We start from the raw sequence: 24005 nt of genomic DNA on the forward strand, positions 1-24005 counted from the left end.
TGGAAATTTACCGGTGATTAAAGTCAATCATCTCACAATCCTATAAATGGCAGTCCTAAGTGAGGCCTTCTGAGCTCTCCTGGACTGCCGCAGGCTGCACCAGCATCTCCCTCTGATCAAAATGTCTCTCCAAGTCAGCGAAAACTAGCAGATTCCGAAAGTCTGCTGCTACCACAACTCCATTGCCAGAGATCGACAACGGAGCCTGGGCTGCTGATATTCTTCACTCCTCGAGGCTCTACTCTCGCCCATTGAGAAATGCCAAGGCATTAGACGTGAGTATTTCACTAAACTCGAGGGGAATTTTTAACAAGTATACTATTTTCATATATGCATTCATATTTGTGAGTTTGCATGTGTGAATCAATTTAAGTAGTCTGTAGATGTATGATTTAATTGTAAAGGGAGTTTCATACTGCTGTATTATCCTTGTAGCATTACTCTCCTAAACCGTTGACCAAGTCTGAGACTAAGAATGGGCCCAGCCGCACCTAGGCTCCTCTCTGAGAAGGAGTTTAGAAAGCAAAGGGGTCCATTCTGAACCTCGTGACTCAACGGGAGGGTTTCCATATCCCCTACATACGATTTCTCTCTCTCCTTCTCTCATATAACCCAATTTCCTTTATACACTTTTCCTATGTACTAGATATACATATATACATATACATACATTATCCTTATCCATATAAACCGTTGACCAAGTCTGAGACTAAGACTAGACCTAGCCGCACCTAGGCTCCTCTCTGAGAAGGAGTTCAGAAAGCAAGGGGGTCTAGTCTAAACCTCGTGACTCAACGGGAGGGTCCCCCTTATTCCATACATATGCAACCCCTTTATGAATCATTCTAACTCAGTGTGATTTAAGTCTCTTTTATGCGCTTCCATGTAGTAATAGAGTGAACCTTGCCATCTTCGAATCTGTAACTAAGTCACTGTTTTGATCAATTTTGTCTAATCACTTTATTAATCATTGATGATTGAGTGCTATTAAAAATATTATAATCAAATTCTGTGATTTGCTACAAGTAAATTCTAACTGTTACTAAGTCAAACTGTGTAAAGTCACTCATTCATAGTGAATTGACATAATCAGCAGGATTCACAAACCTGCATTCGTGACAAATGCCCAATTCATCAGCTGCACATGGGATTTTTTTGCATAGGATAATCAATTCTTTAAATGTCTTATTTGCTTACATGTTACATTTTGCACAGAACTTCAAAAGAAAACTAGCATGTCCTGAATGGACACTCAGGAGAATGCACAGAGGAAAAAAAAGTTTCAACGCATATCCTCAAAGGATGTAAAATAGAACTAGGCTTAGCCAAGAGTTAGATGAGCTACAGTTCTACAGAATGAATTCTGCAGTATCTTGCAACATACATGGTAACTTCTGAAATATTCTGGAATGCCATCCTTAAAAAAAATGGCCAAGTTATAAACCAAAAATCACTCAGTTTTCAACAGATTGTACTGTGGCAACTAAAGTCACCCCAAACTAGTAACAAAATAATGCAAATATCCCTTAACTCCTCTATACCAGTTTTCATCACTCGATCTCAAAACATTTTACAAAGGAGATAAGAATCAAAGGCAGTTTCATACCCTACCTAGTTCTTTGGCTGCACTCTTTAAAAAGGACTGCATTTTTTCTTCCAGTTCATTCATCTTCTCTCTTAATTCTGTCAAATTAGGATCAAAAGAAGCCTTGACAAGAAATTCATGATTCTCCACCTAAGGGGAAGAAAAAAAAAAAAAAAGAAAAAAATTCATATGAACATAGGCAGTAAAAAAAAGAAGAATCACCTCCCTGATCATACACAGTGAAATTAATTTACTTAATCATTTATTCATTTTTTATATATATAATTTTGTAATGCAATACTGTTTGTGATAATTGGTGTCCAATTCAACTATAAAACAAATACATCTCAAACACTTGTTTTCTCAAATAATAAACTTTATACAAGCAAAATATACCAATTTAACAGACTCCTTTACTTTGAAATGTAGTCGTCTGCAGATTTATTTGCATACAAATAACTGAGCAGTAAGCAGGAAAAAAAAATGGAAGTCAGAGGAAATGAAATTGTGATGTACGTAATCTGTATGCTAACCTGGACTTATGCAGCTAATCAAGACAGAGTGTAAAAGCATGGGGCATTTCAAAACAAGAAGTCTTTGGAAATAAGAAGTTTCTGAAACAGTAATTCCTGCCCAAAACACGCTCAAGAGGTTATGGAAGGAGCCTACATAATACAACCAAAAATCCTACTCAATTTCAACCCAGTTATTTTGAGTTGAAAAAGCATACACATTTCCTTCCAAGCTAGACACTTTCAGAGGCACAGATGAAGTTAAGTTGTATTTCATCTTCTTCCTCTCTTCCCCATGCTTCCAGTGCCAGGTATGTCTTTCTGATGACCTTACAAGCCTCAAGTTTAATTCGGAAGCACAACTTGTAACTGCTAAATAAAAGAAACTCAATTTTTGATATACAGACTTTTACAATCAACAAAATATTAGCACTGTTGTCCAACATGGAAACTAAGCACTGGCTTTCATATTAGTAATATATTTAATCTAATTAACTTAAAAAAACCCAAACAAACCCACAAAAAAACAATAAACCAAAACAACACTTTCATGAGGCTTCCCCTAGCTGGGAATTACCTGCAAAGTTGTAGATAAAGCAGCTACAAATACTTTGCAAAACACACTGAAACAAGATGGTAGTTTACATCCAATTTGACTTTTACCCACAAAGTATATGTTAGCAAGAGGAAGAAGAGGAAGAAAGGGAAGTTCACAATTCCTTTACTCCTTCCCAGACAATAGAAGTATCACTCCAGAAAGCACTGAGCAACAACAGGAACTATAACTGCAAGAACCACCACATACATCTTGGTCTACTAAGCACAAGAAGCACTTCAAATCTGCAGTGCATCAAATCAATTGTAGAAGCACTAGACTGAAGGCTCCAAGGTTTTGCAGCAACTCAGAACAAAGACCTGGGAATGCAATCTGAAATGAAAGCTATAGGGCTTATACATTTTGGATGTGGAATGGGGGGGGGACAAGTAAATTATCATAGGAAGAAACTGCATAGCATACTGTATATTCAAAGGACTGCTGCTTTATTCTGAGAATTATCTTCTTCCAACAGATAATCCGATCTTCCATAGAAATTGCACCATGGAAAATGGAACCATTGGTGCTTATTTTCTCTGTGCAATTACCAGCACTGCAAGACATTACACTCAGCCTGCTGTTTTGATTCCAGTTGTGTTGTGTGCAAACACACTGCAGCAACAAAGTTCTCCAGCTGCTTAACCAGAAATGTGGACTCCACAGAATAATGGATTACAAGACTTTATAGGACCATCTTGAAACTTGGAGGTGTTAAAGGGTATGAACAAATTCATTGCCTGTTATGTCCCTGTTGATAGGCCTGCTCCTCTCATTACCTTAATAATGCTGCTAAAAGAACAGCAATGAACATTTATGACAGAGCATACAGCAGAAAAGACCATTCCTGGTTTTGTAGAGCAGATCCTGGATCTGAAACAGAAACTGGAAGGGCTGGAACACAAATGCCACACATGTCAGCCCTTGTCACAACTGGCTTCATAAGACAACCAAGGTTGACAGTCAAGTGAAAAGTAATTTTGTTTCGCAGATTCAAAGAATCATTTGAAGCCTGGAATAAATTGCAGAAATCCCACAGCCTCAGGAGAAGGAAGGTAACATGCCCAATGACCCATAACACTCCAGCAGCCCCAGCAGGGCACCCAGCCTGGCTGTTGGTTCCAGCCTTCACCCAGGCTGCCATGTCAGAGAGGCTGACCAGAACCAAAGCTGTGCCCTGCACTTCCACCCTTGAGGGCCTCCTTGCTGCAGGCAAGCTTTCATTTCACTGCAAGCAAAGATCCATATGGGGCTAGAGCTTATAATGTGCAAGAAAGCTATGTTACTGCCTCACCTACCACTCAGTCCAGCAGTCATGGGGATGGAGTCAGTTTTCATGTGATTGTTGCCAACTCCATTATAGCTCCAACAGACCTGTGATGACAAATGAACCCAGAGGCTACTACTGTGTAAGAAACAAATCCTAAACTGCTGTGAAGTTTTGGGACAGGAGTGTTACAGTAAAATTACTTTAGCTTTCATTTACATTAATAGTCTGGGTTAGGGACTGTAGCAGTTCCAGAACTGTTTCGCAGCAGACCAGGCACTCCAGCCCCACCGTTAAGTGCCCAGTGGCTTTTCCAGCTATAGATACCAAGTCTTTAGGACATCTAGCAGCCTATATCCCATCATCTCAGCTTGAAAATCTTAATTTAAAAATGTGTAAGATCCAGGTTTGAAGACAGCTTCTAATATATTGCATTACCCACCCCAACTATTATAGGGCAGCTTCTTCCTCATCCAGGCCTCATGAAATAACCCTTAGCAGGTGACAAACAGAACTGCTCCATCTGACCACACTCTCCAAGTGAAAGCCAAGTGTGATCAAGTGAACAGAAAACATTTTAAAATTAAATTAAAAGAGCAGCCAAACTGCTAAGGAAGTAAAATTATTATGGCTTATTAAAAGTATTAAAAACTTGTGCTACTTACATAAAAACATTAGGCACCCACAACTATATTAGCCTCTAACATTCTTTTCAGGCTGTGCTCCTTCTACAGCACTATCTCAGATATAATTAGGTAAGTCACTTAAAGCAAACTTTTGCTTTTCTCTTCCACAGCCCTCAGTGTGAACATGGCCAACAATCTGGCAGGACAAGCATTAACAGCAATGTGATATTTGAGTTCTTGGTGCTTTGTACCTAATGAAAACCATCAGTTATGGTCCGGTAAGGCTACACCTCACCAGAAAAATGGAAGGAAATACCAGTGAACCCAACTCACTCCCCTCTCATCTCCCCAAAAGAAGACTAAAAATACTCAACATCATTGTGACATTTCACTGACATATTGATCACTGAAATGCACTTAAGTCTAAATTACAAGTCAGTACTGCATTAAATACAAATGTTAAATGCGCTTCAGAGATTAAGGAATGCAACAGACATGCAACAGATTGGTCTGAACACTCTTGCTACCACCTTCACTCTATATATAACCTTTTACTGGCAAGAGTCATGCAAAGGGTTATAATTAAAGCAAATCCCTTAACTCAATGTGGATAAGAAGCAGCTAGACATTCCCTTTTGTTCTACTAAACACACTGCATTTTTTTAGTGTAAGTTTTTGCTCAGAGCTACTCTGAAATGAATGTTCAAATTATAAAATATTTAATGTGGTAAATAGTAGACTAATGTCACAGCAGTGACAACACTTTCATACCTGCATATGTTTACTTACATGAAATAAGACCCAAGTGAGTCACAATTCCAAGGGGTGCTCAAATGAATGAGGTGACAGCAAATAATTTGCAGACTCTGGGACTATGTTGAGCTAGCTAGCTAGCTAATCTGAAAAACAAGTCCTTCTGTAAAGGGTTGTGCTCTTAATACTCAAACCAAAGTACTATATAGCAAAAGCGCCAAACTTTGAAGTTGCCCTGACTTGAGGAGGAGGTTGGAGTAGATGGTTTTTCAAAGGCCCCTTATGATTCTGTCAAAGACAGGAATGGAAGTGACAGTTTCTCAACTTTTATTACAGCTAGGTAAATGAATAACCACATCCCACACTTTCTGAACTTAGATGTTTCTTTTTATATTAGAATGGATTATTGACATAATTTAGTTGCTATGACAACCTGTCCTTTAATCACACTCAGAATAGAGCTGGGCATTTTGTTTGAACTCCCCAAAAATCTAGGAGGAATTTAAAGTCAAATTTCAAGTTTTAACATTCATATGGACAAGGTTTATTCTTCTGGTACGACCAGTGTTGGCTTATCTATAGCCATTTTCCAGTATCTTGAAGGGGAAAACAACCAAGTCTGACACACTGGATTCTCTGGGAGTTGATTAAAAATAACTGACTTGTTTTTCTGTTTAGAAGGACAACAAAACATTTTTAAAGTAGAAGCTGAAAAGAAATTTGAAGAGCTGGACTATGAAAGGTGAAGGCTTAGAACAGCTGTTAGTTTTAAAGAAACCAGAGTCCCAGGGCATACAAACTGCATCAACAGATGGTCTGTAACTAGTATAAAGCTATAAATTTCTTCATTAGCATATATCACAAATTACAGCAACATGTCAATCAAACAGTCTTTCCTTAAACAGTAAAACACAGTTGAGGAATGCATACACAATACAAAAAGATAAAAAGCAGTGCTTCTGCCTTTGGAGAAAAATGTGCATGTTCAAAATTTTAAAGCCACTGCAGTTTTCAAAAGTTCAAGACCTTGCCCTTACTACTGCACCTGGCACATGGCCAAGTAGATCCCATATTTCTACAGTCAGCTGAGATTGACACTTCTGACAATCCTAAAAGCCTCCCAAGTTTTCCAAAATGACTGAAATGTCTTATTGAGAAAGGAACATTAAATGTTTCTAACCAAGCATGTACATTTCAAAATGTGTCTCACCAATTCACTAACAAATATGATGGGAAAAAATGATGTACAAAACTCACTAAAAACCTTGGCATCATTTCACACAGTTAAGCAACAGTTCATGTTTTCCCCTGTCCCCTAAGTGTTCAATATTAAACAATGACAAATCAGTCACATTTATACTCATCCCTTCTCCTTTCTGCTACAGATTTAAGGAATAGAAGTGTTCCTTCCAGCTTTCTTTGGCCAATCTTTCCTCTGAAAAAAGTGCCAGTTGTCCCTTGCAAACATAGTTCTATCAGTAATATTGTATAAGCAAGTGTAGATGCAAGGCTAAGATAATTGTAGCTTTCTCTCTAGTGAGAAATGTCTCTACACTGGAAAGTAAAGTCAGTCTTTATATCTAGGTCAATCATTTTTCAGAGAGGCAAACCATTAGTTATGAAGACTTAATCCCACCAAATAGAACCAAGTCTAGTGAACTTTACAGATGTAGAGAAATATATAATAAACATATTCTGGCTACATTCTAGATTTGAGACATATCACAGTAACTTTGAAAATACGAAGAAGCAGAAAAGCAATGAAATAACTTCCCCATTTTTAATACTGATGAGGTTTTTAAAGAATAGTTTCAGGTCCAAGGCATCCATGTACCCAAAGCATTTTTTCATTGGCTAGATAATTTCAGACAGTGGGTGAATATCCTCTTGATATTCAACTGCTATACTAGTAACAGTCTTCATATATTCCACAGTTAAACTATCACTAACTACTTAATATAGATGATCAATTAAATTTAGCGAGTGTAGAGCAGATTGCAAAGTTCAATAAGAAACTTTAATTGCTAAGTGAACCCCCTCCCACACACCAGCCCATACCTTATCCATGTCCAATGTTGTTTCTATCATCTCCAGAAACTTTGAGAAGTCAGAGTAGATATCATTAAGAGGTGTTATAAACACTGCCAACAACAACATCTGGTGAGCTCCTGTTAAAAACAACAACAAAAAAAAATCATCATTCACAAAATGACACAATTTTACCAGAATTCCCTTATCCAAAATAAACAGCACAACTATCTAGCCGATTAATTTTTATTAAGATTGGTTATGATAATTTCATCGACACACATATCTTTTCCTAAAATTGGCATTATCCAATTTATAATCTGATTAAGCTTGCACCTATTCTGTCATCTTTGTTCATATCTGGTGGTATTAATTCCTTTCTACTATGAGTAAAACTACAGACAGTTTGAAAACATATTTGCTGTCTGAACATTACTTATTCTTGCACATAAAAAGTTGAAATGGCTTTAGTAAAAAGTGTATTCTATAGCAATCAATTTTAAAGATACAAAGTGAAAGTCTCATCATCCACACTCAAAGTTTTTAATTTTTCTTAATTCAAGATTACCAAAAATTGGTAATATTTGGTAGGTTACAATATGGACATAAATAGAAATGGAGGTGTGTATTTTTTGGTTTTGTTTTTCTTAAAAAACAACCATCTACTCTAACAAGATCTTTGTAGTCACTGATCTTTCCACTACACTGGAAGTCATCAAAATTGAATTAGTCTTTTCCAATGTATTTTGTCAGCACAGATACTCTGTAGCACTAAGTATAACTTAGCACACATATTGCTTGGAAGTCCATAGAACACTGTAAGAATTGAACACAAAATGCAGTTCAGAGTTGTCCTGGTTTTGGCTGGGATAGAGTTAATTTTCTTCCTAGTAGCAGGCATAGTGCTGTGGTTTGGATTTAGTAGAAGAATGTCAATATTACACTGATGTTTTAGTCGTTGCTAAGTACTGCTTATGCTAGTCAAGGACTTTTCAGCTTCCCATGCTCTGCCAGGTGCACAAGAAACTGGGAGGGGGCACAGCCAGAATAGTTGATCCAAACTGACCAAAGGGCTATTCCATACCATATGATGTCATGCTCAGTATAGAAACTGGGGGGGGTTGGCCGGGGAGCAGCGATCGCTGCTCAGGAAACTGTCTGGGTATCAGTTGGCAGGTGGTGAGCAATTGCATTGTGCATCACTTGCTTTGTATATTTATATTATTATTATCATCATCATAATCTTCATTACTATTTTACTTTATCTCAATTATTAAAGTGTTCTTATCTCAACCCAGGAGTGTTTCTCACTCTTACTCCTCCGATTCTCTCCCCCATCCCATCGGGGCAGGGGGAGTGAGCGAGCGGCTGCGTGGTGCTTAGCTGCTGGCTGGGGCTAAACCACGACAACAGTTAACTTAGCATACACAGATATTGCCAATTTTGTGAAAGAAGTATTTTCTTCAGGCCTACAAATAAGCACCTATCCAGCAGCCAGCTGTGAAAACGCTCTGTCAGTAAATGAATGTTTACATCTTTGCAGCCACTTCAAGTTATGATTTAATCACAGAAAGATTAGCATTATTGACTATATGATTCACACAAAATGCCTCAAAAAGAATCCAATAACTATGATCTTATTAGTTGTTGGATTACGTACAGAATGACGGTATTTGCCTCCGATGTGCAAGGCTTTGGACATTAACAGTGAAACACAGAATTAAGCTCTAGCTATTCCAGAGCCTTCCAATTTCTTACCAGACTAGGGAAAGTTTCCTAATCTTTCCTAAGAAAAATTTCTGTACAAACTTGTAGGAGTCACACAGTGAGGACATGATTACCCAAGGGAATCTTCTCGCTCAGCACTGTAACTCAAGTAGAAAGAAAAAGTTTGGTTTGTTTCCTTTTCCTCCTGTGCCTTTTAGCTTCCCCACTCCCCCAAGCTTTTAAAGTTAAAGCTCTTAACCGATTAGTATCTATTAATAGAGAAAAAAATTACTTGTTGTTGACAGATTATTGAACTTGTAAAAGCAGAGTCTTCTGCTGACTAAAAATCTTCAAAATTAAGAGAGATCTGAAATAAAGTACAGCTTGCTTTTTATTCCAGTCTCTTGCTTGCTTTCTGTCACTTTTTTTTTCCCCTCCTGTAGGAAGACATATCTAAACCAACCCAGAAAATAAAAAGAGGCAGTAAAGAAGGAAGGGACTGAAGAGCAGAAAAGAAGTTTCACATCCATTCTTCAGAGTGGACTTCAGCAGTTCCCAGTGCACCAGCTGACAGAGTGCATGGCACACACAATGAAATGATCTTCACTATTCTTGAATTAATGAAAAATGATTGGGCTTGAACTTATAGTGATTACAATTTCTTTTCTTGAAAGGAGTAAATAGGAAAGTTTCATAATACCATTTCATTATTTAAGTTTGAAGAATACATCTTCAGACACCATAGGAAGATGTCACATTCAAAGATTAGAAAATACTAATTTATTAAGTAAATACAATACTAATGTATTTACATATATTTATGATATAGTTCAAACTGATACATTACAAAATTGGTTTGCACTTTCAGTCCAACTTCATATTCAGTATCCAACACTTGAAGGAAGTAAAATAGTGGAGTCAGTGAATACTGAAGATTTATAAAAGTTGTATGTGTATGCTTTTCCTAGAAGCATAACGCTTGGCATTAAGAGAATATGAGCAAGAAACACCACTGAAAAATTCTAAATTAAACTCCAACCTGTCTTTCACCTGCATTCATAAACTCATATAAAAGATATATGGTAAAAAAACCCACTTTTGTACCTACTCAACATTATTAGCATGTAAGCTAACCATTGAGAGAAAGAATAATAGACCTAGGTACCATCAAAAGCAGAGATGCATATTGATCACAAAGCCTATCTGCTCCCAGGTACAGTTTTTAATTTAAACCATAATTTACTTACTGAAGCATAGATACGTGTTTATTACATGCATTGAACTTTACTATTAATATGGTTTAAAATGTTGTATAGAAATTGAAATCAAGCACTTATCTGCAAACTTGAAACATTTATATAGTTAGTTTGGCAGCAAACAGAAGTATGAAAACTGATGCTGTTCCATCAAGGGAAAACAGATAAATCTTGATGACTAAATGCACTTAAACCAGCCATTTTGAGGGTACAAAAGGTCTTAGAAAAAATGGTGAGGAAAGAACAAAGAGCAAAACAGAAATTGGGATAAAATATAGTATGGGTTTACTACAGGCAGATCACACCTGTATAGCGCAATGTCTGTCTGAGATAACTGACTGCTTAAGACAAAGGGAAATCTGTAGACCTAATCTGGGCTCTTCCAAACCATTCAACACAGTGTCACACGGGATGCTAAAACGCAAGATACATGATTAATACAATGATCAGAAGGCAGATAAAGAGGACATCGCTGACTTGCAAAAGATGAACGAGCTGGAAGAACATCAGCAATACAGTTCCTCTACAGTTCATACAAGCATTTAAGATGTGTGAAATAATGATATTAATGCACAACAGAAGGCTGCTTATAAAATTCACTAATATATACCATGTGGAAGACATTTGTAGATGAAATTGGAACAAAATAAATCAGGAACATAACTAACTGACCTTGAAAAACTGGGCTAATAGTAATGAAGTAAAATTTAACAGTGAGTAAGATGACACATTGATAGATAAACCAATTTCCACTATGAGTAGGGGAATAATCATCTGGAAATGACAAAGGATTGGAAACAGCAAAGTTCAATCACAACACGGTTGTAACACACCAGTGCAAAAGTCATGGAAAGAACAGCACTGGAACATGCAGTAAGAGGTATTTCCAAAAGCAGTAAGGGGGTATTCAAGCCACTGTATACCATATGGTGAAAATATACCTGGAATCCAGCATACAATTCCTGTATCCTGCATATTTACAGGCTTAAAATACTGTCAGTCTGAGATGGGAAGGAAGATGCTTCAGCAGCTTCTTGAAGACAGACATCTTGTAAGTACCTAGATTTTATGCCCCAGCAATTTGAGTAATGAACAACTGCTCCCTTTCGCCAGCAATAGCAAAATGATTTCATGACTCGGAGTCCTTTCCCATCTTATGCAGGTTTCTTATGTCACAAAACCAAAAAAGTCATCTTCACTCACTAGCCCCCTCCTCAGCTTTCATCATCCATAAAAACAAGCATCTCAACAAAGCAATGCTTCATACTGAGGGAAGGGCAATCACTGCTGATCATTTCACGGTGTAGTTGGTCTATCTCCCCATAGCCATTCACAAGAAAAGAAAGTTCTGAAACTGGCAGATGCTCAGAATTGTCAAAAAATCTTTGTGACTTTCAATTTTTTGATGAGTTAAAAGATTTTTTTATACCCTTAAACAGGAAAATGATCAGGTCCAGTCTGAATCAGTCAGGTACATTCAGAATTACCAGACCATTCTTGTACTTTAAACAAGGGCGTACAAGTACAAATAAAAATAACATATTTCACCTATTTTAAATTATCTTAGATATACTGCTGATGAATGCCCTACTAAAGCTGACTGATTCCCATGTAAAACAGCAAGAACCTTTTGCTGTCTACTAATTTTTCCATATGGTGAGCTTAGCAGTTTGCCTTACACAGCTTGTTCCTCAGAACTTCTAAAAATGGCATTGTTTTCCTACCCCAATGTTATGACAGAGAAGCTCTGTTGATCCAAATGACAACTAATAGAAAAAGAAGTAAAGACAGGAAGCAAGCATTCTGAACTAATACCTTAGTTTAAGATGAGCTCCATGCCAAGGCAAAAACAAGCAGAGTCTGTTTGGAAAAGCCAAAGGGACATGACTGAGGGAGCTAAAGCATGGCACAGCTCTTAACAGAAAAAAAACACCACCACCAAACCAAACAAAAAAAAAGACCCAACCCCCACCACCACCAAAAAAAAAAAAAAAAAAAAAATGTACCTGACAGTTTCTTCTCAGTTTTAGATCTTAACTGCTTTTGGAAATAACACAGCCAGCAACCAAAGATTAATTTATTTTAAGATAAAAATTATAAGATACTGGGTAATATTACTGTCTACTCAAATACAGGAAAGAAATTTTTGTAACTGTACCATTTCAAAAATTATTTTTCTTTAAGGCTTTGATGCTTGCTTTATGCAAAGAGATTTTCAAGCAAATTAACGGGCTTCTACAAAAATATGCTTTCTGACAGGCTAGGACTGCTATTGCTGTACTGAATCATCCCCCTGTTATGCTGACACTATTTTATTCTGCATTTTCTTGGTAACACATAGAAAAGGAAAAAAAATAGCAACCTTTGTATTTTCTAGACTTGTTTGTCATAGCATTGAGCTTCCTGCTAATGAAGATCAGAAGAAACCCTGCCATGTTACTCTTATTAAATACAGGAGCATTACAATTAAAAGAAAAAAGGCCATTCAAATTATACCAATAATGCTTAAACTGTTTTTTTTGTGTTTAATTACAATTCAAAGTGCAAAGTGTCTCCAGAAGGGACACAACAATATTGTATGAATGGTATCTTGTTCGTAAGACCATAATACACACACAATTGGTCAAGAATTCTTAGAGACAAGTTGACGTCAAAGATTACCAGACCATCACCCAACAGTTCAAGTGTTTCAGCTACATGCTAACTGGAACGCTTTTGCACATAAAGATTTGGCAGTTTATTTTTAAGTATCTGATTGGTATTTCAGAATTTCAGCTCATTTCAAATTCAAATGTCTTTAAGCTTTATTTCTGCAACAAAAATACACAGGAAAAAAGTAATCTTTGGAAATCTACACACTTTTTCTTTGCAACATCAGTGTATTACAAAACACTGAAAACAGACATTACCTTCGTGCTTTTCTAGTGCTTGTACAACATTAGGCAGTTGATTAATAGCCTGATACATTCGGTAACAGTCCTGTAAGTTTGCTGCTTGTCTCTGAAATTTCTTTGCCAGCCGGTTAAGATCTGGGAAGCGACGCAAGAGATCTTCTTGAAGGCACTGACGTAGTTCTGGATCCACCACAAAAGCTTCAACCAAATTCAACCTAAACAAGAAGTTCGTAACAATGATTAGCATGGTCTATAATTCTTTTATGTCACTAATTAGAATGAAAACATTTATCTGGCATTTTCTATCTATCCTTTCTCTATGGCTGTTATCCACTGGCCAACTTTTCTGATAAAAGAACAAATGAAACTAGGACAACACATGAGCTGAGAAAGCAAGGATATTTAGCCTATGCCATGCTTCTGTAGTTTTTAACAGTTGGGGTACCTAATGAACAGCATTGGAGTGAAACTGTTTCACACACAAATGCCAACATCTGTTCTGTAGGTATGCTGAAGCTCACAATCTACTTTGAGATTAATCCTTTCCTGCACCATAAAAAAGGTCATCCAGTAGTCTATGAAAAAAAAGGTATTAAGTAGGAAAAACCCACAATGTAGGAAAAAACCCACTCTTGGCAGAGTTTAGCTGCCTGTGGTCAAGGCCAACATTGACAGTGTGCAGCTGTGCAACCCTGGATCTCAGAATCAGAATCCTTGAGGTTAGAAGGCACTTCTGGACACTGACTACTCCAAACCCTTTGCTCCAAGTAGGGTCAGCTAAAACCAGCTGCCCAGGACCATGTCCAGTCACGTTTTGGGTATCTCCAAGGATGGCCGCAGGATCAACCCCTGGGATACACCCTAGTGTCTGGTCTCCAGCTGGACTTCATGCCCCTGATCACAATCCTTTGAGCCTAGCAGTTCAGCAAGTTTTGAGTCCACCACACTGTCTATTTATCTAGTCCATACTTCATCAGATGTAATGGGAGACAGAGACAAAAGCCTGCTGAAGTCAAGATTAATATTTACTGCTCTCCCCTTATCCAACAACCTAGTCAATTTATTGTAGAAGGCTATCAAGTTGGTCAGGCATGATTTTCCTTTCATAAATCCATGTCAACTACTTCCAGTTGGCATCCTGCCCTTAGTACATTTAGCAATGCTGTCGTGGTTTAGCCCCAGCCAGCAACTAAGCACCACGCAGCCGCTCGCTCACTCCCCCTACCCCGATGGGATGGGGGAGAGAATTGGAGGAGTAAGAGTGAGAAACACTCCTGGGCTGAGATAAGAACAGTTTAATAATTGAAATAAAGTAAAATAGTAATGCTAATAGTAACAGTATAATAATGATAATAATAATAATGATACACGAAGCAAGTGATGCACAATGCAATTGCTCACCACCCGCCGACCGATACCCAGACAGTTCCCGAGCAGCGATCGCTGCTCCCCGGCCAACCCCCCCCAGTTTATATACTGAGCATGACGTCATATGGTATGGAATAGCCCTTTGGTCAGTTTGGATCAACTATTCTGGCTGTGCCCCCTCCCAGTTTCTTGTGCGCCTGGCAGAGCATGGGAAGCTGAAAAAGTCCTTGACTAGCATAAGCAGTACTCAGCAACAACTAAAAACATCAGTGTGTTATCAACATTCTTCTCCTACTAAATCCAAAACACAGCACTATGCCTGCTGTTAGGAAGAAAATTAACTCTATCCCAGCCGAAACCAGGACAGTATCCACCCCTTATTCTATACCATCTACGTCATGCACAGGCCCTCCCCTTTCCAATGTGTTCCAATTAATCACCACCCCTTTCCCTATCTTGATATACACACAGATATCATTCCCTTCGTCTATGGCCCATCCCTCTAAAATGTCCATTGAGTTCATTTAGCCCATGACTTTGGGTTCCATCTGTCATCACAGTCTTTCAGAGCAGGAGAGGTGGTGTGCAGTGTTGGACTGTTGCATGCTGAAGTCAGTTCTCATTCCAACATGGTTTCATCAAAGTTCATTTTCCTTAGGCTGGGCAATTCTTACTGCAATACCATTGATGCGGCATATAGCAATCATAATATATAGTATTATATACTTAATATTAACCTACTATATTATTATATTAACATGCAGTTAAGAGATAACATATAGTTAAGAGATAACATACAGTATTATAAAGCAATTAATATTATACAATTCAGTTCATTGGCTATTTTCACCCAAAATCAAATTGCCTTGAGGTACACATTGGGCTTCCCCATCCTTTCGCATCACCCACCAAGTGCACCCAGGTCCTTGAGCAAAAGCAATCCCACGCATGGGTTTGCCTTTGCCAGAGGGGGAAGTAACCCAGACTGTCTTCCCCAGCATATTTTTCATGTGCACTACAGGAACTTTATCTCCTTCTACAGTACGTAAAAGTTTTGATTGGGCAGGGCCAGCTCGATTGGCAGATCCCCTGCTGTTGACTAACCAGGTGGCTTTTGCTAAATGCGTATCCCAATGTTTAAACGTCCCACCACCCATTGCTCTCAGGGTAGTCTTTAACAATCCATTGTATCGCTCAATTTTCCCGGAGGCTGGTGCATGGTAAGGGATGTGATATACCCACTCAATGCCGTGCTCTTTGGCCCAGGTGTCTATGAGGTTGTTTCGGAAATGAGTCCCGTTGTCTGACTCAATTCTTTCTGGGGTGCCATGTCGCCACAGGACTTGCTTTTCAAGGCCCAGGATGGTGTTCCGGGCGGTGGCATGGGGCACGGGATATGTTTCCAGCCATCCAGTGGTTGCTTCCACCATGGTGAGCACATAGCGCTTGCCCTGGCGGGTCTGTGGGAGCGTGATGTAATCAATCTGCCAGGCCTCCCCATATTTATATTTTAGCCATCGTTCACTATACCCAAGGGGCTTGAACTGCTTGGCTTGCTTGATTGCAGCGCATGTTTCACACTCATGAATAACCTGTGCAATACTGTCCATAGTTAAGTCCACCCCTCGATCACGAGCCCATTTATACGTTGCATCCCTTCCTTGATGGCCTGAGGCATCATGGGCCCACCGAGCTATAAATAATTCACCCTTATGTTGCCAGTCCAAATCCACCTGAGCCACTTCAATCTTAGCAGCCTGATCTACTTGCTGGTTGTTTTGATGTTCTTCAGTGGCCCGACTCTTAGGTACATGAGCATCTACATGACGAACTTTTACAACCAGGTTCTCTACCCGGGCAGCAATATCTTGCCACAATGCGGCAGCCCAGATTGGTTTGCCTCTGCGCTGCCAGTTGCTCTGCTTCCATTGCTGCAGCCACCCCCACAGGGCATTTGCCACCATCCATGAGTCAGTATAGAGATAAAGGACTGGCCACTTTTCTCTTTCAGCAATATCTAAAGCCAGCTGGATGGCTTTCACCTCTGCAAACTGACTCGACTCCCCTTCTCCTTCAGCAGTTTCTGCGACTTGTCGTATAGGACTCCATACAGCAGCTTTCCACCTCCGATGCTTTCCCACGAGACGACAGGACCCATCAGTGAACAGGGCATATTGCTTTTCATTTTCTGGCAATTTATTATACAGTGGGGCCTCTTCAGCACGTGTCACCTCCTCCTCTGGTGATATTCTAATGTTTTTTCCTTCTGGCCAGTCCATGATCACTTCCAGGATTCCTGGGCGACTGGGGTTTCCTATTCGAGCCCGTTGTGTGATCAATGCAACCCACTTACTCCATGTAGCATCAGTTGCATGATGTGTAGAGGGGACCCTCCCTTTGAACATCCAGCCCAACACCGGCAGTCGGGGTGCCAGCAGGAGCTGTGCTTCAGTACCAACCACTTCTGAAGCAGCTCGAACCCCTTCATATGCTGCCAGTATCTCTTTCTCAGTTGGAGTGTAGCGGGCTTCGGATCCTCTGTATCCCCGACTCCAAAACCCTAGGGGTCGACCTCGAGTCTCCCCTGGTGCTTTCTGCCAGAGGCTCCAGGTAGGGCCATTCTCCCCGGCTGCGGTGTAGAGCACATTTTTAATATCCTGCCCTGCCCGGACTGGCCCAAGGGCTACTGCATGAACTATCTCACGTTTAATTTGTTCAAAGGCTTGTTGTTGCTCAGGGCCCCATTTGAATTCGTTCTTCTTCCGGGTCACTTGATAGAGAGGGCTTACGATCTGGCTGTAATTTGGAATATGCATTCTCCAAAACCCCACAACGCCTAAGAAAGCTTGTGTTTCCTTTTTGCTAGTTGGTGGGGACATAGCTGTTATTTTGTTGATCACATCCATTGGGATCTGACGACGTCCATCTTGCCATTTTATTCCTAAAAACTGGATCTCCTGTGCAGGCCCCTTGACCTTACTCTGTTTTATGGCAAAACCAGCCTTCAGAAGGATTTGGACTATTTTCTTTCCCTTCTCAAAAACTTCTTCTGCTGTATTGCCCCACACAATGATGTCATCAATGTACTGCAGATGTTCTGGAGCTTCACCCTGTTCCAGTGCTGTCTGGATCAGTCCATGGCAAATGGTGGGGCTGTGCTTCCACCCCTGGGGCAGTCGGTTCCAGGTGTACTGAACACCCCTCCAGGTAAAAGCAAACTGGGGTCTGCACTCTGCTGCCAAAGGGATGGAGAAAAATGCATTAGCAATATCAATTGTGGCATACCACTTAGCTGCCTTTGACTCCAGTTCATATTGAAGTTCTAGCATGTCTGGCACGGCAGCACTCAGCGGCGGTGTAACTTCGTTCAGGCCACGATAGTCCACTGTTAGTCTCCACTCCCCATTAGACTTTCGCACTGGCCATATGGGACTGTTAAAGGGTGAGCGAGTCTTGCTGATCACTCCCTGGCTCTCCAGTCGACGAATCAGGTTATGGATGGGAATCAGGGAGTCTCGGTTGGTGCGATATTGCCGCCTGTGCACAGTTGTGGTAGCAATCGGCACCTGTTGTTCCTCAACCTTCAGCAACCCTACAATCGAAGGGTCCTCTGAGAGACCGGGCAAGGTGGACAACTGTTTAATTTCCTCTGTCTCCAAAGCAGCTATACCAAAAGCCCACCGGTACCCTTTTGGGTCCTTGAAATACCCTCTCCTGAGGTAGTCTATGCCAAGGATGCACGGAGCGTCTGGGCCAGTCACAATGGGGTGCTTTTGCCACTCATTCCCAGTTAGGCTCACTTCAGCTTCCAGTACAGTTAGCTGTTGGGATCCCCCTGTCACTCCAGAAATACAAATGGGTTCTGCCCCTCTATAGTTTGATGGCATTAGCGTGCACTGTGCACCAGTGTCCACTAGAGCCTTATACTCCTGTGGGTCTGACGTTCCAGGCCATCGAATCCACACAGTCCAGTAAACTCGGTTGTCCCTTTCCTCCACCTGGCTGGAGGCAGGGCCCCTCTAACACTGGTCACAGTATTCGTTGTTCACTTCCTGTAAATGTGAATCAAAAGTCCCCTGATCAAGGTCGGAAGTAAAATTAGCCCTCTTACTCTGTCTCGGGAACTGCTCACTGGAAACTGGAGCTGCAATTTTCCTGGGAGAACCGCCTTTTCTAATAGTTTTTCCTTGCAATTCACGCACCCGTGCCTCTAAGGTTGAGGTGGGTTTTCCATCCCACTTCCTCATGTCCTCTCCATAATCACGCAGGTAAAACCACAGGGTGCCCCGTGGTGTGTATCCTCTATATCCTCTCTCTTGAGCATAGGGACGTTGACTCCTAATGGCTGAGACACTGGTCCGTGCAGGTGGGGAGTAGGACAGATCCTCTCTGAGTTGTTGGAACTCTTGGCATATTTTTTCAGACAGTTTTTCCACAGCCGAGACACAGGCCCGTAGGGAGGAAGAGAGCTTTTCTTCGTAGTCCCGGAGTTGTCTAGCCACTTCATCCACCGTTGGTGCCTCGTCGTCTTTCCAGGCTAGTATTGCCAACGAGTTGGAATACGATGCTGGTGCGCTCCGTACCACCTTCCGCCACATGGATTGTGTGCACCTGACTTCATCTGGGTCTTTGGTTAACCGCTCATCATTCAGGTCACTGTAAATCACCTCCAGCACGCCTAATTCCCTCAGGTACTGGATACCTTTCTCTACGGTGGTCCATTTGCTTGGGCGGTATAAAACATCCTCCTTGAAGGGATACCTTTCCTTCACGCTTGACAGAAGTCGCCTCCAGAGGCTGAGCGGTTTTGCCCCTTTTCCAATTGCTTTGTCAATGCCCCCTTCCCTGGAAAGGGATCCCAGCTGCTTGGCTTCCCTACCCTCTAAATCCAGGCTACTGGCCCCGTTATCCCAGCATCGGAGCAGCCAGGTGATGATGTGCTCGCCTGGATGACGACCAAAATCTTTTCGCATATCTCGCAGCTCACTCAGGGATAGGGATCGGGTGGTCACCATCTCATTTATGGGTTCTTCCTCCTCTGGTTCTTGTGATGGCCCTGGTTCATCTTCATCCCTTACTAAACGAACTGATTTCCTCGTGTATTTTTTCTTCTGTATAGGGGCAACTGATACCGGCGCAGGTTGGTTCTCTGGTTTAGCCACAGTGTCTGTCACTGGGGTTTGAGTAGCCGCAGTGCTCATGGCTGTGGCTGGAGTAGCCACAGTGCCTGGGGCTGGGGTTTGAGTAGCTGCAAGGCCTGTAGTGGGGGTTGGAGTAGCCGCAGGGCCTGTAGTGGGGGTTTGAGTAGCCACAGTGCTTGTTGTTTTGTCATCAGATCCAGAGACCTTCTCTTTCTTTTGAGGGTACTGATTAGCGTTGACCACGGCTCGATAGGCATGGGCCAGTCCCCAGCATGTTGCAATGATTTGTGTCTCTCTGGAGCTACCAGGGTGACAACATACTTCTTCCAAATATTTTACTAATTCTTCAGGATTCTGCACTTGTTCAGGGGTGAAGTTCCAAAACACTGGAGGTCCCCACTGCCCTAGGTACTTGCGCATACGATCCCACACACCCTGCCACTCATAACTATCCAGCCTTGGGGTAGATCTCTGGATGGTATTTTTAAACTGCTTACTGACCTTTATCAAAACGGAAACAACATTCCCAAGAAGTATCAATAGAAGTATCTTAACTGCCCAGGGGTGTTCAAGATACAGGAAAGTTGTTGTAATGAAGGAGGAAACATCATAGAAGAAAGCAGCAAAGGTGCCATTCTGTATTTCCTCCACAACAAGCCTCTCAGAGTAAGAAGTATAATTGCTAACTCTCTCTATGAGGTAGTACCCGAAGTACAGTAGTGACTTCTGTATGAAACCCAAATACCAAAGAATGCTCAAGGTCAGGGTTTTGATAAGGAGCCTCCCAAGCAAAAGATCATGAATCACTGCAGAGCATAGCACACTACACAAACTGACAGCAAGCTTTAACGCGTGCTGCAAAAAAAAGAACATGGTGCAGATCAGAAGAACTAATATCGTGACCGGCAACTGTTAACAGACTCCTTAATACACTCTGATTAATCTGTTGTTATCTCAAGCCCCACGTTGGGCGCCAAAAAGGACTGTCGTGGTTTAGCCCCAGCCAGCAACTAAGCACCACGCAGCCGCTCGCTCACTCCCCCTACCCCGATGGGATGGGGGAGAGAATTGGAGGAGTAAGAGTGAGAAACACTCCTGGGCTGAGATAAGAACAGTTTAATAATTGAAATAAAGTAAAATAGTAATGCTAATAGTAACAGTATAATAATGATAATAATAATAATGATACACGAAGCAAGTGATGCACAATGCAATTGCTCACCACCCGCCGACCGATACCCAGACAGTTCCCGAGCAGCGATCGCTGCTCCCCGGCCAACCCCCCCCAGTTTATATACTGAGCATGACGTCATATGGTATGGAATAGCCCTTTGGTCAGTTTGGATCAACTATTCTGGCTGTGCCCCCTCCCAGTTTCTTGTGCGCCTGGCAGAGCATGGGAAGCTGAAAAAGTCCTTGACTAGCATAAGCAGTACTCAGCAACAACTAAAAACATCAGTGTGTTATCAACATTCTTCTCCTACTAAATCCAAAACACAGCACTATGCCTGCTGTTAGGAAGAAAATTAACTCTATCCCAGCCGAAACCAGGACAAATGCTTTACAGGATTATTTGCTCAATGAGGATGAAGATGAGGCTGACAAACCTGTAATTCCCTGGATAGTCCTTTTTGCCCTTCTTGAGGATTGTAAGAAAGCAAGTGTCACTCCTATCTTCAGAATCCTCCTCCAAACATCATGATCTTTCTGAGAAAAATCAAGATTGGTCCTATAATGACTTTGGCCAGCTACCTCAGCACTTGTGGATCTATTTCTTGGGTCCCATGGACTTGCATGTGTCCAATTTGTTTAAGTGTTTGCTAACCTGATCATCCTCTAATGAGGTTGTGTCTTCTTTGCTCCAGACTTTGCCACTGGTTTCAGGTGCTTGGGATTCCTGAAGGCAAATCTTACCAGTAAAGACCATTGTGAAGAGTTGTGTAACAAGGAGGTGTGAGAAGCCTTGTCTGGGGCCTGCTCACCTTCACTCAAGAGCTGCATTCAAACTAAGGCACTTATCCTTGGTTCTCACCTGAGCTATGCTGCAGCCATGCCTGATCCAGACCATCACCTGTTGACTTAACTTCCTTGCTTCACCTCCGATCATCACTATAGACTTGCCTGGAGACCCAGACTGTTGGCCAAACCTGGCTATTGTCACCAGCTATACCCTGTTTGCCTTATGCATGTATTGGAGGACTAAGTCCTTATCAATGAGGGTACCATCTCTACCTGCCTTGTTGTCACCACTGACTCCCAGCTTGCCTTCCCTTCAGCCTGCTCTCACTGCTGCTACTCCCTGACATTTTGGTGGTTGTTTTTTTTTTGTTTTTTTTTTTTTAATAGTGGAATAAACATTCTTTAAGTACTGAAAGCAAGCATAAATCTCAATGAGAAGTGACACAGCATTAAATTATATTTTCCCCATGAGAATGTAAAAGAACTTTCATACATTCCTTGCTTTCTTCTTTGCACCAGTTAACATTGTCATCTTTACATATTTTGCATTACTTTGTGTTTGCTGTTAAACAAAGTAAGCCAGATATTCTTCCGTTTGGAATGCCAGAGTTCAGTGTTCTTTGGTCACGCTTTACGATTACGAAGGAAGAACTCTGCCCCCTTCAGAGACCTCCACACATAATATACTGTGTTGATTTCTGGTTAATCACATTAACATGCTATCTATCAATAACTTGGCTTCAGCAGGGAAGTTAATTTCATTTAGAGACATGCAAGCAAAGAAAGAACAGCTTTCACCACATTGCTTCTGTTTTGCTTACTGGCAGAAAAATGCATCAGTATCAATAACAGGAACATTTGCATTAGTAAACTGCACTGGGAATGACAATTTTTTTTTGTCATTTTGAAAGCAGTAATGTCTGCATTACACCATGCAGTGTTCTGCAGAGAGCGCTAGACACTTGAAACAGTACACAGAGGTTAACATAGTACACTGCCTCAGCTAATTAGTAAAGACAGTCACTCAAGAAATAAAGGCTTTGTCTAAGGGAACAGAAGAGATAGACACCCCTGGACAGGTAGAAGTACATTTCTGTATATAAAAAATTCAAAAGGGACATCCTTCTGTCGCAGAAAGTGTTCTACCCACACCACTCCAGTGAACCTTCTGTATTATACCGAACAAAATCAATGAAAAAGACAAGAGAAGAATCCTACCTCTACATTCATCCATTCAACTATTGCCTTAATAAGTAAGTTTAAAGATTGACATTGTTGACCCATAAATGGTGCTTCATTTCCAAAAAGGATAAGAAACTTGGGGAATCTCCAAAAGATACATTAAAGTTTCAGCATGTATACAGAGCTTGTGAGAAGTAGACAGGAATATACTTAAGACACCTATTGCAAGAATGAAGAACAAGATTCGTATAAATAATAGCCAAATAATTTCTAGTTCTGATCCCTGTTGGTGTTTCTGAGCACAATTTCTAGCTTTCAGGGTTCTGTCAAATGCTTTAGAGGAATAACAAGAATTACCCAATTCCGTCACAGTAAATACATTGCTGTCTTTATTAAAAATCTCCACAATTTACCTAGCAGACCTGACTTAAGACTCACATCACAAACTTTTCTCAGAAGTACCAGCAGCAACTGGTGACCAAACACACTTTGTAAAGACCAGATTTTTTTAGTATTAAAAAAACCCAACAAAAAAAACCAAAACCCCAAACTAAGCCAAAGACACCTGATACAGCTGCTTAACAGCCTAAATATAAGCCTGATAACCAAATCTCTGCCTACTTTCCCAAGGGGATTACAGAAGGAATAAATCCAATCTGCAGATCTTCCCCTCAAAGTATCTTCAGCCCTGCCAGAGCTTACTGAAACTAGGGGCAGTATCTGCCAACTTGTTCCTCTTCACAGGAACCAAGTAGCTTGGTCATTTTCAGTCCTGTAATCTGGGAACAATTCCTTTGGCAAAAACAAGAAAGGATGCACTGAAAACTTACACTAAAGCATACCCGTATGTTCTTACTGTTACCCTGCTTGGTCTTTAGCAGTTATGGGTCATGGCAAACAGGCACAAGAGGTTGCACTATCCTGATGTTATGAACTCTCACTTCCCAAGTGATTTGCAGGATTTGTAAACCTGTTTATTACTTCTCAATTATCAAAATATCACCACACATCTGTCCATAAAGAGGCAGTACTCACAAATACCTTCATATTTTCTTACATGCAAAGCTGCATGAAGTTCTAGTTTAAAACACCCTGTCTTCACCTAATAAAAGTACTAGGAAGAAAGCAATACACA

General features: G+C 40.8%; 1 protein-coding gene across 3 annotated transcripts in view; it reads right to left on the bottom strand.

Annotated features, from left to right (window-relative positions):
• MSH2 (mutS homolog 2) overlaps positions 1 to 24005 on the bottom strand; it is a 63821-nt gene that overhangs the window by 15857 nt on the left and 23959 nt on the right. For all 3 annotated transcript variants that reach the window (XM_075706860.1, XM_075706859.1, XM_075706861.1), the window contains 3 exons: positions 13236 to 13435; positions 7394 to 7503; positions 1612 to 1735 (listed from right to left, as the gene is read on the bottom strand). In XM_075706860.1, coding sequence (XP_075562975.1) covers positions 1612 to 1735; positions 7394 to 7503; positions 13236 to 13435 — 434 coding nt within the window. The remainder of the gene's footprint in view (positions 1 to 1611; positions 1736 to 7393; positions 7504 to 13235; positions 13436 to 24005) is intronic.

Source organism: Pelecanus crispus, chromosome 3 (genome assembly GCF_030463565.1).
Source record: "Pelecanus crispus isolate bPelCri1 chromosome 3, bPelCri1.pri, whole genome shotgun sequence".
Taxonomy (NCBI): Eukaryota; Metazoa; Chordata; class Aves; order Pelecaniformes; family Pelecanidae; genus Pelecanus; species Pelecanus crispus.